The sequence below is a fragment of the Myotis brandtii genome, unplaced genomic scaffold (genome assembly GCF_000412655.1).
Source record: "Myotis brandtii unplaced genomic scaffold, ASM41265v1 scaffold266, whole genome shotgun sequence".
Lineage (NCBI taxonomy): Eukaryota > Metazoa > Chordata > Mammalia > Chiroptera > Vespertilionidae > Myotis > Myotis brandtii.
In genome coordinates this window covers 975,029-989,558 of record NW_005360124.1, presented here as the reverse complement: position 1 = coordinate 989,558, position 14,530 = coordinate 975,029, and the positions used below count along the sequence as shown (strand labels likewise).

The following is a 14,530-nucleotide window of genomic DNA, read 5'->3' as shown; positions in this document are numbered from 1 at the left end:
GGCCACGCACTTCCAGCCACCGCAGAGGAGATGGCCCTGCTGACGACGAAACAGGTGCCATGGCTTTTACCCCGAAAACCCATGTCCACCCAGAACCTATACATGAACCTATGAAAAGCCTATTCAGAAACAGGGCCTATGCGGCTGTAATTAAGCTAAAGTCCCGAGGGTGGGTCCTAAATCGATGTGACTGAAGAGAACAGGCAAAGCTGCAGAGGCGTGGAGGACACGCCCTGTGCGAACAGCGGCAGAGATCACAGGGATACAAGTGCAGGTCAAGTCACGTCAAAGGTGCCAGCAGACGCCAGAAGCTGCAAGAGCACAGGAAGGATCCTCCGATGGAGCCTCCTAGGTCCTGTGACACCCTGATTTGGGACTTCCAAGCCTCCAGACCTTGAAGGAGTTAATCTTCGTTGCTTTAAGCCACTCAATTTATGGTAATTTGTTATGGCAGACCTGGGAACACATACACAGGTGACAGCTTCCTCCTGGCTCCCCCTCTCCCTCCCTCGCTGCCTCCCTCCCTCTGCAGGATGCTTGCCCTGGGAATCCAGCCTCCACAGTTAAAGGAACGCAAGCAGCCATGCAGAAAAGCCATACAGGTGCTTCAGCCCCGGCCCCACGGAGGCCTCTGGTCACCAGACACGAGTGAGGAGACCTTCTGCCCCCCAACTTCGAGGCACCCCAGACGGTGACACAGTGAGTAGAGTACACACAGCTGCCCCACGAAGCCCTCCCAAAAAGCAGACACCTGAGCAGCATACACGCTGTCATGGTTTTAAATCACTATGTTTTGGGGTAATTTGTTATGAAGCAGTAACAGGTGTATGTGCACTCCTGTTCACCTGAATCAAATGTACATCTTCATGTCCAAAACCTAGTCACCTCAGCCAATCAGACGTCAAGGGAATCTACAGTTCCCTTCAGCAAACGTTTATGAAGAATTCTCTCTTATCTCGAATTATACTCCTGTTTTCTATCACTGAAGTGGTTGCCTCAACAGCCCTGAAATAACAATGAAATAAGCCAAGAGTTTCCAGGTCTTCTTAAATGATGTGCAAACTAGATGTGTTCAAATGTATGTATCATTTAAAGAGCCCCCTTTACATTCTATAATTTTCATGGCATACGCACATTTATAAAAGCTTGAATATAACAGTGATTTAGAAAAGCTTAGCCGTAACCGGTTTGGCTCAGTGGATAGAGCATCGGCCTGCAGACTGAAAGGTCCCAGGTTCGATTCCGGTCAAGGGCATGTACCTGGGTTGTGGGCACATCCCCAGTAGGGGGTGTGCAGGAGGCAGCTGATCGATGTTTCTCTCTCATCGATGTTTCTGACTCTCTATCCCTCTCCCTTCCTCTCTGTAAAAAATCAATAAAATATATTTAAAAAAAAAAAAAAGAAAGAAAAGCTTAGATGCAATCTATTTTTGTTTAAAGGGGGTGAGTGCTTCTCAGTAGTTAATCTCTGAGTGATGGAACTGCAGGTGATTTTAAATTTCTTTTTTGTATTTTCAAAACTGTCTATAATATTTTGATAATTGAGAAAGACTTTTTTGAAAGTTATTTAAGGTTAACTTCTACACAATCATTTCTGTTGCAAAACAAAGCTGTATAACTCTTCTTATATACAACTATATGAGGGCTTCCACCACGTTGTAGCAATACAATATGAACTCAAATAATTGCATTTATGTATCAAGCCGCCATAAACATACCTAATTCTGCAACAGATAAGGAGACAAAAAAAAAGAAAAACAAAATGACAGTTCAATCCCCAAGATCAGCTGAGGCCTCAAAATCAAATGTGTTTTTTTTTTAACTTAAAATCCAGCATCCTTGAATCGCCTACTCTCTGTTAGTATTTTCCCAATTGATCCCTCATGCAACCTTTCCAATCATCCGATATAAAGAGCACAAATATTACTCTTCTTAAGACACAAATCCAGCACAGGCCCGGCTCACAGCAGGGACTTTGAGGACAGTAAGAAAAAAAGCCAACAGGGGAGAAAAAGGAACCCTCGTGCACTGCTGGTGGGAATGCAGACTGGTGTAGCCACTGTGGAAAACAGTATGGCGTTTCCTCAAAAAGTTAAAAATGAAACTCCCATTTGACCCAGTGATCCCACTTCTAGGAATATATCCCAAGAAATCAGAAAGGATATATGCACCCCTATGTTCATAGCAGCACAATTTACAATAGCTAAGATTTGGAAACAGCCTAAGTGCCCATCAACAGATGAGTGAATTAAAAACCGTGGTACATCTACACAATGGAATACTATGCTGCTATAAAAAATAAGGAAGTTTTACCATTTGCAACAGCATGGATGGATCTGGAGAGCATTAGGCTAAGCAAAACAAGCCCGTCGGAGAAAGATAAATATCACATGATCTCACTCATATGTGGGATATAATGATCAACATAAACTGATGAACAAAAATAGATCCAGAAACAAAGAAACACCAAACAGACCGTCCAAGCTCAGAGGGAAGGGGGGTGGAGGGGTAAGAGAACCAAAGGAGGGGGTGGCGGGGTAAGAGATCAACCAAAGGACTTGTATGTATACATATTAGCGTAACCAATGGACACGGACAGTGGGGTGGTGGGGGCTTGTCCTGGGGGATGGGAGTGGCCTGGGAGGGGTCAATTGGGGGGAAAAGGAGACATATGTAATACTTTAAACAATAAAAAAAAAAGATTAAAAAAATAATAAAAAAGCCAACAGGCGGATAATCTGATGCTAAGATAGTTCTTTTCATTTCTCTCATTTATCCCCATTGCAAAGGGTTTTACAAGAAGCCCATCCAGACGGGGAGATACCCAGAGCTTCATCAAGAGGCTAATCTCGGTTAATTCCAGGGACACACACACACTGCTCCCCCTCCCATGGAGAAGAGCTGCCCAGCGTGGAAGCTGGTGTCTAGAACCCAAGCCGGCCTTGCCTTTTCATCCTGGTGTAACCTGTTGACGCTCTCCATCTGGAAGTTGTGGCTGGACTGGATTTTGTCCAGCTGCTCCCGCTGCTTCTCCAGCTCCCCCTGGAACTCGTTCTTCTTCAGCTCCACCGCGCCTCTCTCGGCGGCCGCCCTGCGGACCCTGCCTTCCAGCTCCATGATCCGCGTCTACAAGGACACCACAGTGTGAGGGCAAATGTCAGGCCCTCCCTGGAGACCAGACCACCTGCGCAAAGACAACCCGGGCCCAAAGCCAGCAGCACGCCTTCACCCACAGGCTGTGCCCAAGGCTCAATCTGCAGCCACCTGTGTAGAAGCTACAGAGGTTTTTCTACAAGCAATGGAATTCACTGCCACACCCTGCACAGGGATTTTGTGAGCTTTAAATAAATACATAAAATGCCTCATGCTTTACCAGATGCTGCTCAAGTATTTAGTTCCTTTTCCCCACTTAAGTTGTTAAGGGCACTTAAGGACTCCTTATCAGACAAGATTTCTAAAAAGAGATTCAGTTCTCCAACACCAGATGCCAAGAGCCCATCTGTGCAGAGAACATGGCTCAGACAAAGGCTCTAGACCCCTGGAGCGTAAGCAGGAGGAGGACAAAAGACTCAGGGGCAACGAAGTTCCAGGGCTAAGAGCCCAAGCTCTGACGTCAGACAGACTGGGTTGGAATCCCAGCTCCCCAGGTACTTTACCTCTCTGGGCCTCAGTTTGCCTACCTGTAAAATGGGAAGAATAAAGTCCCAACCTTGTAGAGTTGTGTACAAAAGATGATGATGTATACAATCCACTGTTAAATAAAAACTATTCTGATGCTTATTAACACAGTAGGGAAAATTGTATTCGAGACTACCCCACAGGGTCATGACCTGGGGGGGCGGGGGGAGGGGGTGCGGCAGAGAAACCATGCTCAACTCTGAATACAGCAAAGACAGCAGCGGATTGATAGCCAAAGAACAGACTGAGGGGGTCAAGATGTGGAAAAGTATCAGGAGGAGACATCTTGCTAGAAGTGGATTCTTGCTAAGTGGCTAACAGGATTCTCACTAAAGGCAGACTGAGGGCTTAGAGAATGAGGAAGGAGCTTGGTCCGATATGGAGGCACATGCAGAGCCTGCACTGGCATTACAAGGAGCACACACCATTGAACAACGCCTCAGGGGGGCGATAAATGCAAGCCAAACCCCTCAGGCCCCACCACCCAGCAACGTGAAATACTCTATGGCAGCCACACAAACAAAACTGAACAAGCAAAATACCTGGAGATCCACGCTCCGGGAGCTCGCAATCCAGTAGTTGAAGCCCAGGACGATGATACAGGCCACCAGCGCAGCCAGCACAAAGGGCGGCGACTTCATGGTCCGACGCCCGTTTCCCAGTCCCATCATCTCATAGGCCAGGCTGAGAATCTGCCAAATAAACGCAAAGATAAACAAGCGTCAATATTAGTACTCCACGGCCGACGCAGGCCACGTCCACTGTCACAACCAAGCGGAAGGCGTCCTGCCCCAAAGCACAACTGGCGTCCTCTCCTTGGAACGCGGAGCTGCAGAGGGAGAGCAGGCGGGCAGCACCGCAGCGGGCAGCGTGGCTGGCCCCCGGGCTCGCTCACGGACCTCGGCAAGTAACCATTTCTCTCAGGCTCCCGTTCCCTCTGCTGTAAAGTGGGGGTGGAATCACTAAGGGCACCAGCCAACGTGTTTCCTGAGCAACGGGGCGTGTGAGGAGTGTGACCTGCACTGTGTAAGTCCCGGGACAGGCAGGGCCTGCGGGCAGGAGTGAGGCGGGCACCAGCTTCCGAGCTCCTCTCCCTTACCGGTGGGACCACAGCACGCGGAGCGCACTGCACGTCCAAGGAAGGGAGGCTTGGAGAGCTGCAGAGGGCACCACGTTCTTAAAAGAAACAGACTCGGCTGACAAGAAAGGAGCCATCCATTTGGTTCACGGACTTCAACCCAACGCCAGGTCTGGCTGGATGCCAGCGCTGGGCACCAGGGACAAGGAAAAGTTGACTTTGCCAAAAGGCTTCAGCTGAGCCAGATAAAGCAGGACCTTATCAGAGGGAGGGCAATGAGCAGGAACTGCTTCTATGCCAGGTGGGGCCAGCAATGGAGGAGGGAGAGGGAGGAGGGAGGAGGGGTGGAGAGGAAAGGGGAGGAGGGGGAGAGACCACCAGGGACTCACCTTTGAGGTCAAGGTCTTGAGAGTGAGAGCACAGGAGAGCTGACGGGGCGTTCTTACCCTACGGTATTTCTAAGAGCGTCACTGGGAGATGTCCTCCTTCTTAATACAGGCAGACCTTATTTTATTGCTGGTCTGTTTCCTGAAGTGCATAGGTGTTGCCTTTTTAACAAATGGAAGGCAAGGCCCTCCACCGGCAAAAAGATTATGACCCGCTTACTTACATGACTCGCTTTACAGCGGCGGCCTGGACCTGAGCCGCCGGCGCTCTGAGGTGCGCCTGTGCAGACACCTGGGCCCCACGCCTCCGCCTCTAATCCCGACCGTGGCAGGGCCCAGGTGATGGTGCTTTATCATCTCCCCAGGTCATTCTCACGAGCAGCCACGTTTCTCAACCTCATTCTCGATGTTTCTGGGTGCAAACAAGCTCACCACGTGGTGCTGGACATGTCCTGAATCAATCAGTGACACATCCTGTTACCCTTTTCCTGGCAGCACATGACAGTTTGCCCCATTCTTTCTAAAGGGCTGCCTCGGGCACCTCTGTGAACCAGGACTGACTTAGCCAACCTCCTGCCAAGGGCCAGCGGGGTTTTCCAGGCTTATTTCCAACAATGCTGCCACGAGCACTCTTCCGCATCTGCATCTGTGTTTGCAATCTCGTATGCAGGTGTACAATCCCTCACCCACAATTCTGAACTCCAAAATGCTCTAAAACCCCAAAGGGATTTTTCATCACTCACCCGGCAACAGAACCTGACCTGAAATCAGATCAAGGTCTGGCCAGAACTCACCTGAAGCTACTAAAAAATTGTCTTTACCTTCCTCCGGTCATGTGACTATTCATACACCGCGATGCAGAAAGATCAGTGTTTGACTATGGGGTGCTGCTGCAGAGCTGCCACATAACATATAATAAATGCCTCTTACTAGCTTCTGAATTCTGAAAGAACTCAGAATTCCAAATACCTCCGGCCTCCACGGGTTCTGGGAAGGGAGGGGGAGCCAGCAGGGAGCTCATTACGTGGGAGGCACTGACCAAGCGCTTCCAATAGGGCCTCGCTGAATCCCCCATCAGTGCGAGGGGCCGAGGGGTCCTGTCACCCCCTGCGCAGACAGCGGTGGATAAACTTCGGTAAGTGGAATTGCTGGGCCTAAATATATGTGTTTAACACTGACGGCTCTTAGCTCCTTTAAAATATTTAACTACGAAAGGAAAACAATACCTTTATACTGGAGGATCCTAACAGACTCCCCCTTCTGTCAACATCACGGACCGCCTGATATGATGCACCAGGAGAAAAATTCTGAGGAACTCAGTTGAAGAACATCCTATAAAACTCTGACGAGCACTCTTCAAATCTCTCAAGATCGTGAAAAATAAAGAAAAGACTAAGGAACTGCCACAGACTTAATAATAATTACAGTCATGAGAACTCAGTGCAAGATGGGATCCTGCACTGGACCCTAGAACAGAAAAAGACCACCAGGGAGAAAAACCGGTGAAATTCAAATAAATTAAGTACTTTGGATAATAAGATAGTGTCAAGGTTAATGTCTTAATTTTGATAAACTCTACAAGTATGTAGGAGGGTAACATAAGAAGATGGGTGAAATATACTAGTATATGGTAACCACCTGTACTATTTTTGCAACTCTTTCATAAATTAAATTTCTAATGTTTTGAGAAATCTTACCATGTTGGCTTCTAAATTATTTCCAATAATTTACCCTCCCACCACCTGTAGGAGAATATCTGTTTTCTCACATAATAACACACAAACATTTTAATGTCTGGTAATCTCATTCATAGTAATATTTTTAAAATACACTTCCTTAGTTATGAGCATAAATGAACACTTGTTCATTCACTGGCCATGTGTATGTTCATTTTGGTGAAATACCTTTCCATAGTCTTTGCCCACTTTAAACTGCAGTGTTCATCTTATTGATTTTTAAGAGCTCTCTGTATATTAAAGATAAACTAATTCTTGGTCTTATATAATTTTTTTCTCAAATTTTCATTTGTTCTTTGACTTTGTGAAATTATCTGCCCATAGTTTTTGGCTGTTGGTGGTATTTTTAAAATAACCTAATCTTGTCCACGACGCTCTATTCACTGAGCCAAACCGGTTAGGGCAGTTGGTGGTATTTTTAAAATAACCTAATCTTGTCCGTCTTTTATTGCTTCTGGATTTTTCAGATTTAGAAAGACATTTCCTACTCTGAGTTTCGAAATATATTTACCCATATACCATATCTCCTCTCAACATATCTGTGATTTCATATTTACATTTAAACTAGGGGCCCAGTGCACGAATTCGTGCACCAGTGGGCCCTTGGCCTGGCCTGCGGATTCGAGCCGAAACCGGCTCTCCGACATCCCCCAGGGGTCTCGGATTGCGAGAGGGTGCTGGCCAGGCCAAGGGATCCCAGCGGTGCACCATTCTCCAGAGCATTATCTTAATTCCTTGAGATTCTGTTTTCCAGTAATTGTCAACAGTTTGGCTCAAATAAGCTCCCAGAAATTATTTACAGGTTTGAATGTTTATGTTAACACCAGGAAGGTGTGCAGCTGCCCAGAGGGCACAGTCAGGAGAGCCTGGGCACCAGATGGACACAGGCAGCCCAGGTTAGAAGGGGCCCATGAGGAAGGAAGGGCCAGCACCTCTGCTTCCGGCCTGCGGGTGCTCCACCACGGACTTCTGGGACTGTGGTAACCACTGCTGCGGAACAGAAGGGACAGACACAGGTGAGAAATGACAAAGACCGAGAGGACTTCAGGCAGGAATTCAGAGCCAGCGTTTACAGTTGTCAAATACAATAAACAATCTCCTATCTCCCCACCTTAAATATCCGTGCACGGAGGAGGCGATGAAAGTGGATGGGAGATATGCTGATATTAATGTTCACTGTCATTTAGGCTTCAGGTTGTGTCTTGTCTCGTATTTGATTACCGGTATCTGGACATACTAAAAAAATGATTAACCTTGATTAACTAACCCCTGCGACCCCCGGCTCCCCTGCAGTGAAAATTGTGTGTTTCTGCATTGAAAGTCTCTTGGTAAATTGGAAAAGTCACATAAACACTGCAGATTCTTTCTTACTGGCTTAATTTTTAAAATTTGGTCTAAATTTGGTTAAAATTATTGTTGGCTTATAAAACAAAAATTCTTTTTTTTTAAAAATATATTTTATTGAATTTTTACAGAGAAGAAGGGAGAGGGATAGAGAGTTAGAAACATCAATGAGAGAGAAACATCGATCAGCTGCCTCCTGCAGGCCCCCCAGTAGGGATGTGCCCGCAACCAAGGCACATGCCCTTGACCGGAATCGAACCTGGGACCCTTGAGTTCGCAGGCCGACGCTCTATCCACTGAGCCAAACCGGTTCGGCAACAAAAATTCTTATAAGAGAACAGAGACCTCTTCTTTTTTTTTTTTCTTTTTTTTAAGAAAAAGTATATGAAAATGGGCAACCTGCCAAATGCATCAGCCCCTTGAACCTCCTAGTGAAATACTTTTCCTCCCACTTCCTTATTTTCCCAGAAGGGTTTTTAATCATATGGGCAAACAGAAAGGAGCAAGCAGATCAGGTTAGCTGTTTGACCCTCATCACCAAGGCGGGACAACTCGGCTTCTCGGTGGCGCAGTAAGGGGGGTGGGGGGGAGGTGCACCTTTGTTCTTTTTCAGGAAACGGCCTCCCCTGGAGGTTCAGAAGTCACTGTGTGAGCAAACAGACCCGAGACTACTCCCAGAGGCTGGTGAAGTATGTAGTCACCAACACAGTTTTGAGAGTTTAAAATCATTCTCCCCTGTCCCAAGGATGTCTCCAAGTCAGGTCAGCAAACCGAGGCCCAGGAGCCACCGCTGGCCTGTGTTGTAAATGTAGTTTCACGGGCACAGCCATGCCCATTCCTTCAAGAATTGCTCAAGGCTGCTTCCTGGCTGCCAGGCAGAGGTTGAATGGTTGAGACAGAGATCTCTCAGGGTTAGTATGAGGATTAAACCAGTTAAAGTATTTGTTATCTGGACCTTTAGGGCAAGTTTGTCAATGTCGGCTCCAAACTATGAGGGTTAATAACCAAGTCTATTGTGTTCTCCTTACATTACTTTAAAAACGTACACAGAATCTCCTCCTCTCACTTTCCAGTCCACAATCCTATATAATAAAAGGCTAATATGCAAATCAACTGAATGGTGGAATAACCGGTCGCTATGACATGCACTGACCACCAGGAGGCAGATGCACAACGCAGGAGCTGCCCGCTTGTGGTCAGTGTGCTCCCACAGGGGGAGCGCCACTCAGCCAGAAGCCCAGAAGCCGGGCTCATGGCTGGCGAGTGCAGCGGTGGTGGCGGGAACCTCTCCTGCCTCTGCGGCAGCGCTAAGGATGTCCTACTGCCTGCTTAGGCCCGCTCCTCATCAGCTGGACATCCCCCGAGGGCTTCCAGATTGTGAGAGAGCGCAGGCCAGGCTGAGGGAACCCCTCGCCCCCTCCCCCAGTGCAAGAATCTCATGCACCAGGCCTCTAGTTAGTATATAATTTTGTCTCTTCTAAAAATCTGTCAAGGCAATACTTTTAAAAACTGGTAATAGCCAAAGTTCCAGCCCAACTGAGCCTCGAAAGACTGCTGCCCTGGCCAATATCACATGGAGCAGAACCACTCAGCTGAGCCCAAGCAACCTACAGACCCATGAGCAATGATAAAATGACAGTTTCGAGTTTGGAGGTGATTTGTTATAGAACAAAAGATAATCACAATACAAACTGTTGCCCTGGTCAGTGTGGCTCAGCTGGTGGAGCATCATCCTATGCACAGAAAGGTTGTCAGTTCGAGGTCACCCAGTTGATTCCGTCAGGGGATATGCCCAGGTTGTGGGCTCAAGTTGGTCAGGTTGCATATGGAAGGCAGCAAATCCATATCTTGTTTCTCTTTCTCCCCCTCTCTCTCTCTCTCTCTCTTTCTCTCTCTCCTCTTCCTCTCTCAAAAAACAATAAAGATATATTTTTAAAAAATACAAACTCTCAAGTAAAAAAAGTTCCAAAATATAAAAAGGAAGAATACATACCAGCTATGGTGAGAATAGAATGTATAGAGGAAAGGAAGAGTAGAAATAGAGCTTTCATTTTTTATTTTTCACAGCCTTTTTCTCCTCAATGAGCATATTTTTAATACAAAAGCCAAACAATAACAATAAAAAATTAAGATGTGCCCTAGCTGGTTTAACTCAGTGGATAAAGTGTTGGCCTGTGGACTGAAGGGTCCCAGGTTCGATTCCAGTCAAGGGCACATGCCTGAGTTGCGGGCTCGATCCCCAGTAGGGGGTGTGCAGGAGGCAGCCGATCAATGATTCTCTCTCATCATTGATGTTTCTCTCTCTCTTTCCCTCTCCCTTCCTCTCTGAAGTCAATAAAAATATATAATTTTTAAATTAAGATGTAAGGAAGATATACATTGGTAATATTAGCCAGTTTTGAAGCTGTATTTTTGGCATTCCCAGATTAAATCATGGTATTTTACAGCTTCCGCTAAAACAAAATGATTATACCACATGTATGTTTATGAAGTAGAGAACAAAACAGAACTCATTCAAACAGATTCCAAGGCTCTCTTCTGTGCTGGAACCCGTCACTGGGGACACCAAGGTGGCAAGATAGATCTCTATCTTCAAAGGACACAAAGAAGACACTGGTCCCCATCTGGAGCTTGGGCAGGTAAAGGAGAGGAGGTGGAGTGCAGTGTGAGAATCCGTTTCTACCTGCGTACCTGGCAGTTCCTCCCAGCCCTCTGGAATCGTCTGTAAAGGGGTAACCTTGGTGTCTGTCTCCTAAGACAGGTGTGAAAATTAAATGCCATCATTTACTTGCCACCAAGTAAACACATGACCATTTTTAGTCTCAGTTTATTCATTTGAAAAAGGGGGAAAGATCAATTGTACCTGCCTTAAGGGGGTTCTTCCAGAGGAGCAAACGAAAGAATTACCTGAGGCTAAAATGAGAAAGCAGCTGTCTGCAGCAGGGCTCGGGCATCCCTGAGGCTGCAGAAGATGCTCCAGAGCTGGGGAAGGGAAGCCCAGGAGTTAGATTTATTTTTACCCAAAAAGTAGGATAGCAACTATGTTTTAGTGATACCAGTATTACATGTAGTAACTTAAATTATATTATGTATGTACTAATTATGCTGATTACTTTATACTGTCATGTTATGCTAATTTTATTATGCTACAGCAAAATACTAGCAGTGCTAATAAAAGTAGAAACTGACACTGCCTCCTCACTGAGTCTCTCTGTCCAGGGTCACGCGCCACCACCCCTCGGGAGTGCCTGAGGTGTTCTTTGCCTTCAGGACTTGCACAGAGAAGTGGATTGACACAGTATAACTAAACTAAACATTAAAGAGGATATGAAGCTTTACGATTCCTATAAAAAGCACAAATTAGGTCACACCAACAAACGCAAGCACAGGCAAACACAAGCCCCGTTTGGAAGGTCCATGCTTCTCGCCCAGAGTCAGCTCTGCCTGAGCCACAGCATGAAGTAAAAAACTCTGATCTGACCAGAAACAGGCCCAAAATACTCAAAATTCAAGAAGCAGTATCTGAAATGGGGTTTTACCTCCACTGTTATTAACAATGAATCCAGCCCTAAGTGTATACTGGGCCTTGAGATACAATATAACAATAGCACATGTATTTGTATGGGGAGAGCTAAAGGTTATTTCATTGAGATATAACTGACATATCCTCTATAATAGTAAAGTGTAATATGCTAATTATACCAGACATCCTTCCAGATGACCTTCCAGACAAAGCTGGGGCTTCAAGGGAAGCCTGGTCCCAGGTGCCAGAGGGAAGCCGGTGCCAGCAGCCGGGGTAAGGAAGGCCTACTCTCGCACAAATTTTGTGCATTGGGCCTCTAGTATATAATAATAAAAGCCTAATATGCTAAGTGTCTGGTTGGCCATTCAAACAATCAAAGCATAATATGCTAATGATATGCTAAGGCCACTCAACCGCTCGCTATGATGTGCACTGACCACCAGGGGGCAGACACTCCGACTGGTAGGTCAGTTTGCTGCTGGGGTCCTGCTGATCAGGACTGAGCGAGACAGGCCAGACATGCCCTGCAGCCCTCCCACGGTCCCTCCCCAGCTGGCTAACCTCCTGTGTCCCTCCCCGGACCCAATTGTGCACCAGTGGGGTTCCTTGGCCTGGCCTGTGCCCTCCTCCCAATCCAGGACCCCTCGGGGGATGTTGGAGAGCTGGTTTCAGCCCAATTCTGCAGGCCAGGCCGAGGGACCCTACTGGTGCACTAATTCATGCACTGGGCCTCTAGTAACATATATAAGTTTTAGGTGTTAAAAATTTTTTACTAATGAGAATGATAAAAAAATTTGGAAATCACAGCAAACTACAAAATGTTTCATTATATAGTATTTTCTTACTGTCAGGCACTAATCAATCTTCAAAGATCTTAGTTGGAGGAAGTTTTATGAACACAGCCTTGAAGGGTTTTAAAGAAAAATAAGATCAAAATGTAAAAATCTGACAAGGCATGCACTTTTTCTTTTCTTCTGAAAGTGTAGGAAATTTCTGTGTGAAGCTAAGCAGACCCGCTGGGAATTTAGGAAACACTTCTTTAACTTCAAGCCAAGTCTCTCTTTCAATGTATTTCATCAGTAACTTGAAAGTCTAGAAAACCATCACAATCAAAGAATGCTCTTTGGGGACAAATGAAATACCACTCATACTTTCCTAAGGTGAGAGCAAAGGCCTATGAAGACCATTCCTCTCCTTTTTCAAATGTTTAAAAAAATTAACAAAGTGGGGGTGTTTTTTTGTGTGGGGGGAAGGGGTTGTTGACAAAAAAATTTTTGTTTCTTACCCCAATTATGGATATTATTTCTCATGTTAGGTCATTGAAAAAGAAATGAATCTTTTCCTCAGGCAACTTATTTTTTTCTAAAGATAAACATAGTAACAACAGTACAACTGAATTAAAGCCCAGGGCACAGGGGCTCTCAGCCCTCATCCCAGCCTCCCTCCTCCCTCCTGGTCACCCCAGGCAGTTTTAGAAGAGAGGGGTGGCCTACAAGCTCCCTTTCGCTCAAGTGCCATCAAGGAGCTCTCTGCTCATCACAGCCTGCGTGGTGACACTCCACCTTCCAACTCTCCCCTGTAGAGGCGGTTTCCCAGGCTCTGCCGGCTACCCTGCCTGCTTTAGATGCAGAAACCCAGCGGAACAAGCACAGGATTGTCAGCAGGGTCAGCAGTGCCCTCCCTGCTGGGGGAAGGTGGCCACATAGACTCAAGGAGCCCTGGGCCTGACCAGGTCAACCATCTTCACTGCGGTTTCTGCTCGCCCCCCCACCCCCACCCCCAATGAAAAAATATATATAAATGCAAAACGTTGGCATTCCCCATCAACAACTGGAGGAGCAGTTAGAAAGCAGATGGCATCCTTAGCTCCTAACAGCAACCTCACTGCAATCCGACCCCTCCCTCACTCCCCAGCCCTCCTTCCTCTCATCCTTGGTTGAGCAAAACCAATGAAAAAAATGTGATCACCTCTCCATAGGAGAACAAAATATGTCTTGAAGAGCTAACCTTTCCCCTCTAAGCATCTTAAGAATTCAATGTCTTTTTCACCGGGTGACACCTTAAAAATTGAGTTCTGGCCCAAGGACAGTAAGGGTTAGCAAGTTGCTGGTTTCTACTTAAAGAATAAAGTAACATTCCTCTTCCCAATCGCATGAGCTTAGTTTCTATCCTCGATGACAGGAGGAGGGGGAGGAGCCAGAATGCCCCAGGCCACCACAAGGACCTCCTGGAGGTTACACGGCTCCCCAGGCCCCACGCTCCGAAAAATCCAGAAATACTACAACTGCCTCAATTTGAGTCAATGCGATGGCCATAAGCCAAACCCCGCGTCACCCTCCAGCGCTGTTGAATATTTCATCCGGCTGTTGGACAGGTTAGTAATCCGCCCCTACGAATGTCCCTCAACATCGGCATAACTTCAGGCTGCCGGCCCTCGGAGACCCCAACCAGACAAAGGAAATCTCGGAACGTCGAATGGCAACTTTAGACATGGGGCATCTGCAAATGGCTAGCAGCATCACCGCATTCCGAATGTAATAATGATTCTTACGATCCGCTAAAAAGAACATTTATCAAAATAGATTATTATCCCCATTTTGCTTTACCAAAGAATAAAACAACACACACATTTAAAATATTAAACAGGGTGTACATATAAAGCGTATATAAACCCCGAAGACCCTCTTCAGAGCAGAGCTAAAGTTTTGTGGAGCCTTCACATGCCAAAGGTGGGGAAGGCAGGAGGGGCCCTGGCGCCCCCAACACGGGCTCCGCATGGGCTCCG

At 46.6% G+C, this 14,530-nt stretch overlaps 1 protein-coding gene across 2 annotated transcripts in view; it reads right to left on the bottom strand.

Moving 5' to 3' along the window:
- The window catches only part of GOLM1 (golgi membrane protein 1), a 37,911-nt gene that overhangs the window by 22,413 nt on the left and 968 nt on the right, over positions 1 to 14,530 (bottom strand). For both annotated transcript variants that reach the window (XM_014541243.1, XM_014541242.1), the window contains exons 2-3: positions 4,221 to 4,370; positions 2,947 to 3,126 (exon numbers count right to left, since the gene is read on the bottom strand). In XM_014541243.1, coding sequence (XP_014396729.1) covers positions 2,947 to 3,126; positions 4,221 to 4,349 — 309 coding nt within the window. In that variant the 5' untranslated portion in view covers positions 4,350 to 4,370. The remainder of the gene's footprint in view (positions 1 to 2,946; positions 3,127 to 4,220; positions 4,371 to 14,530) is intronic.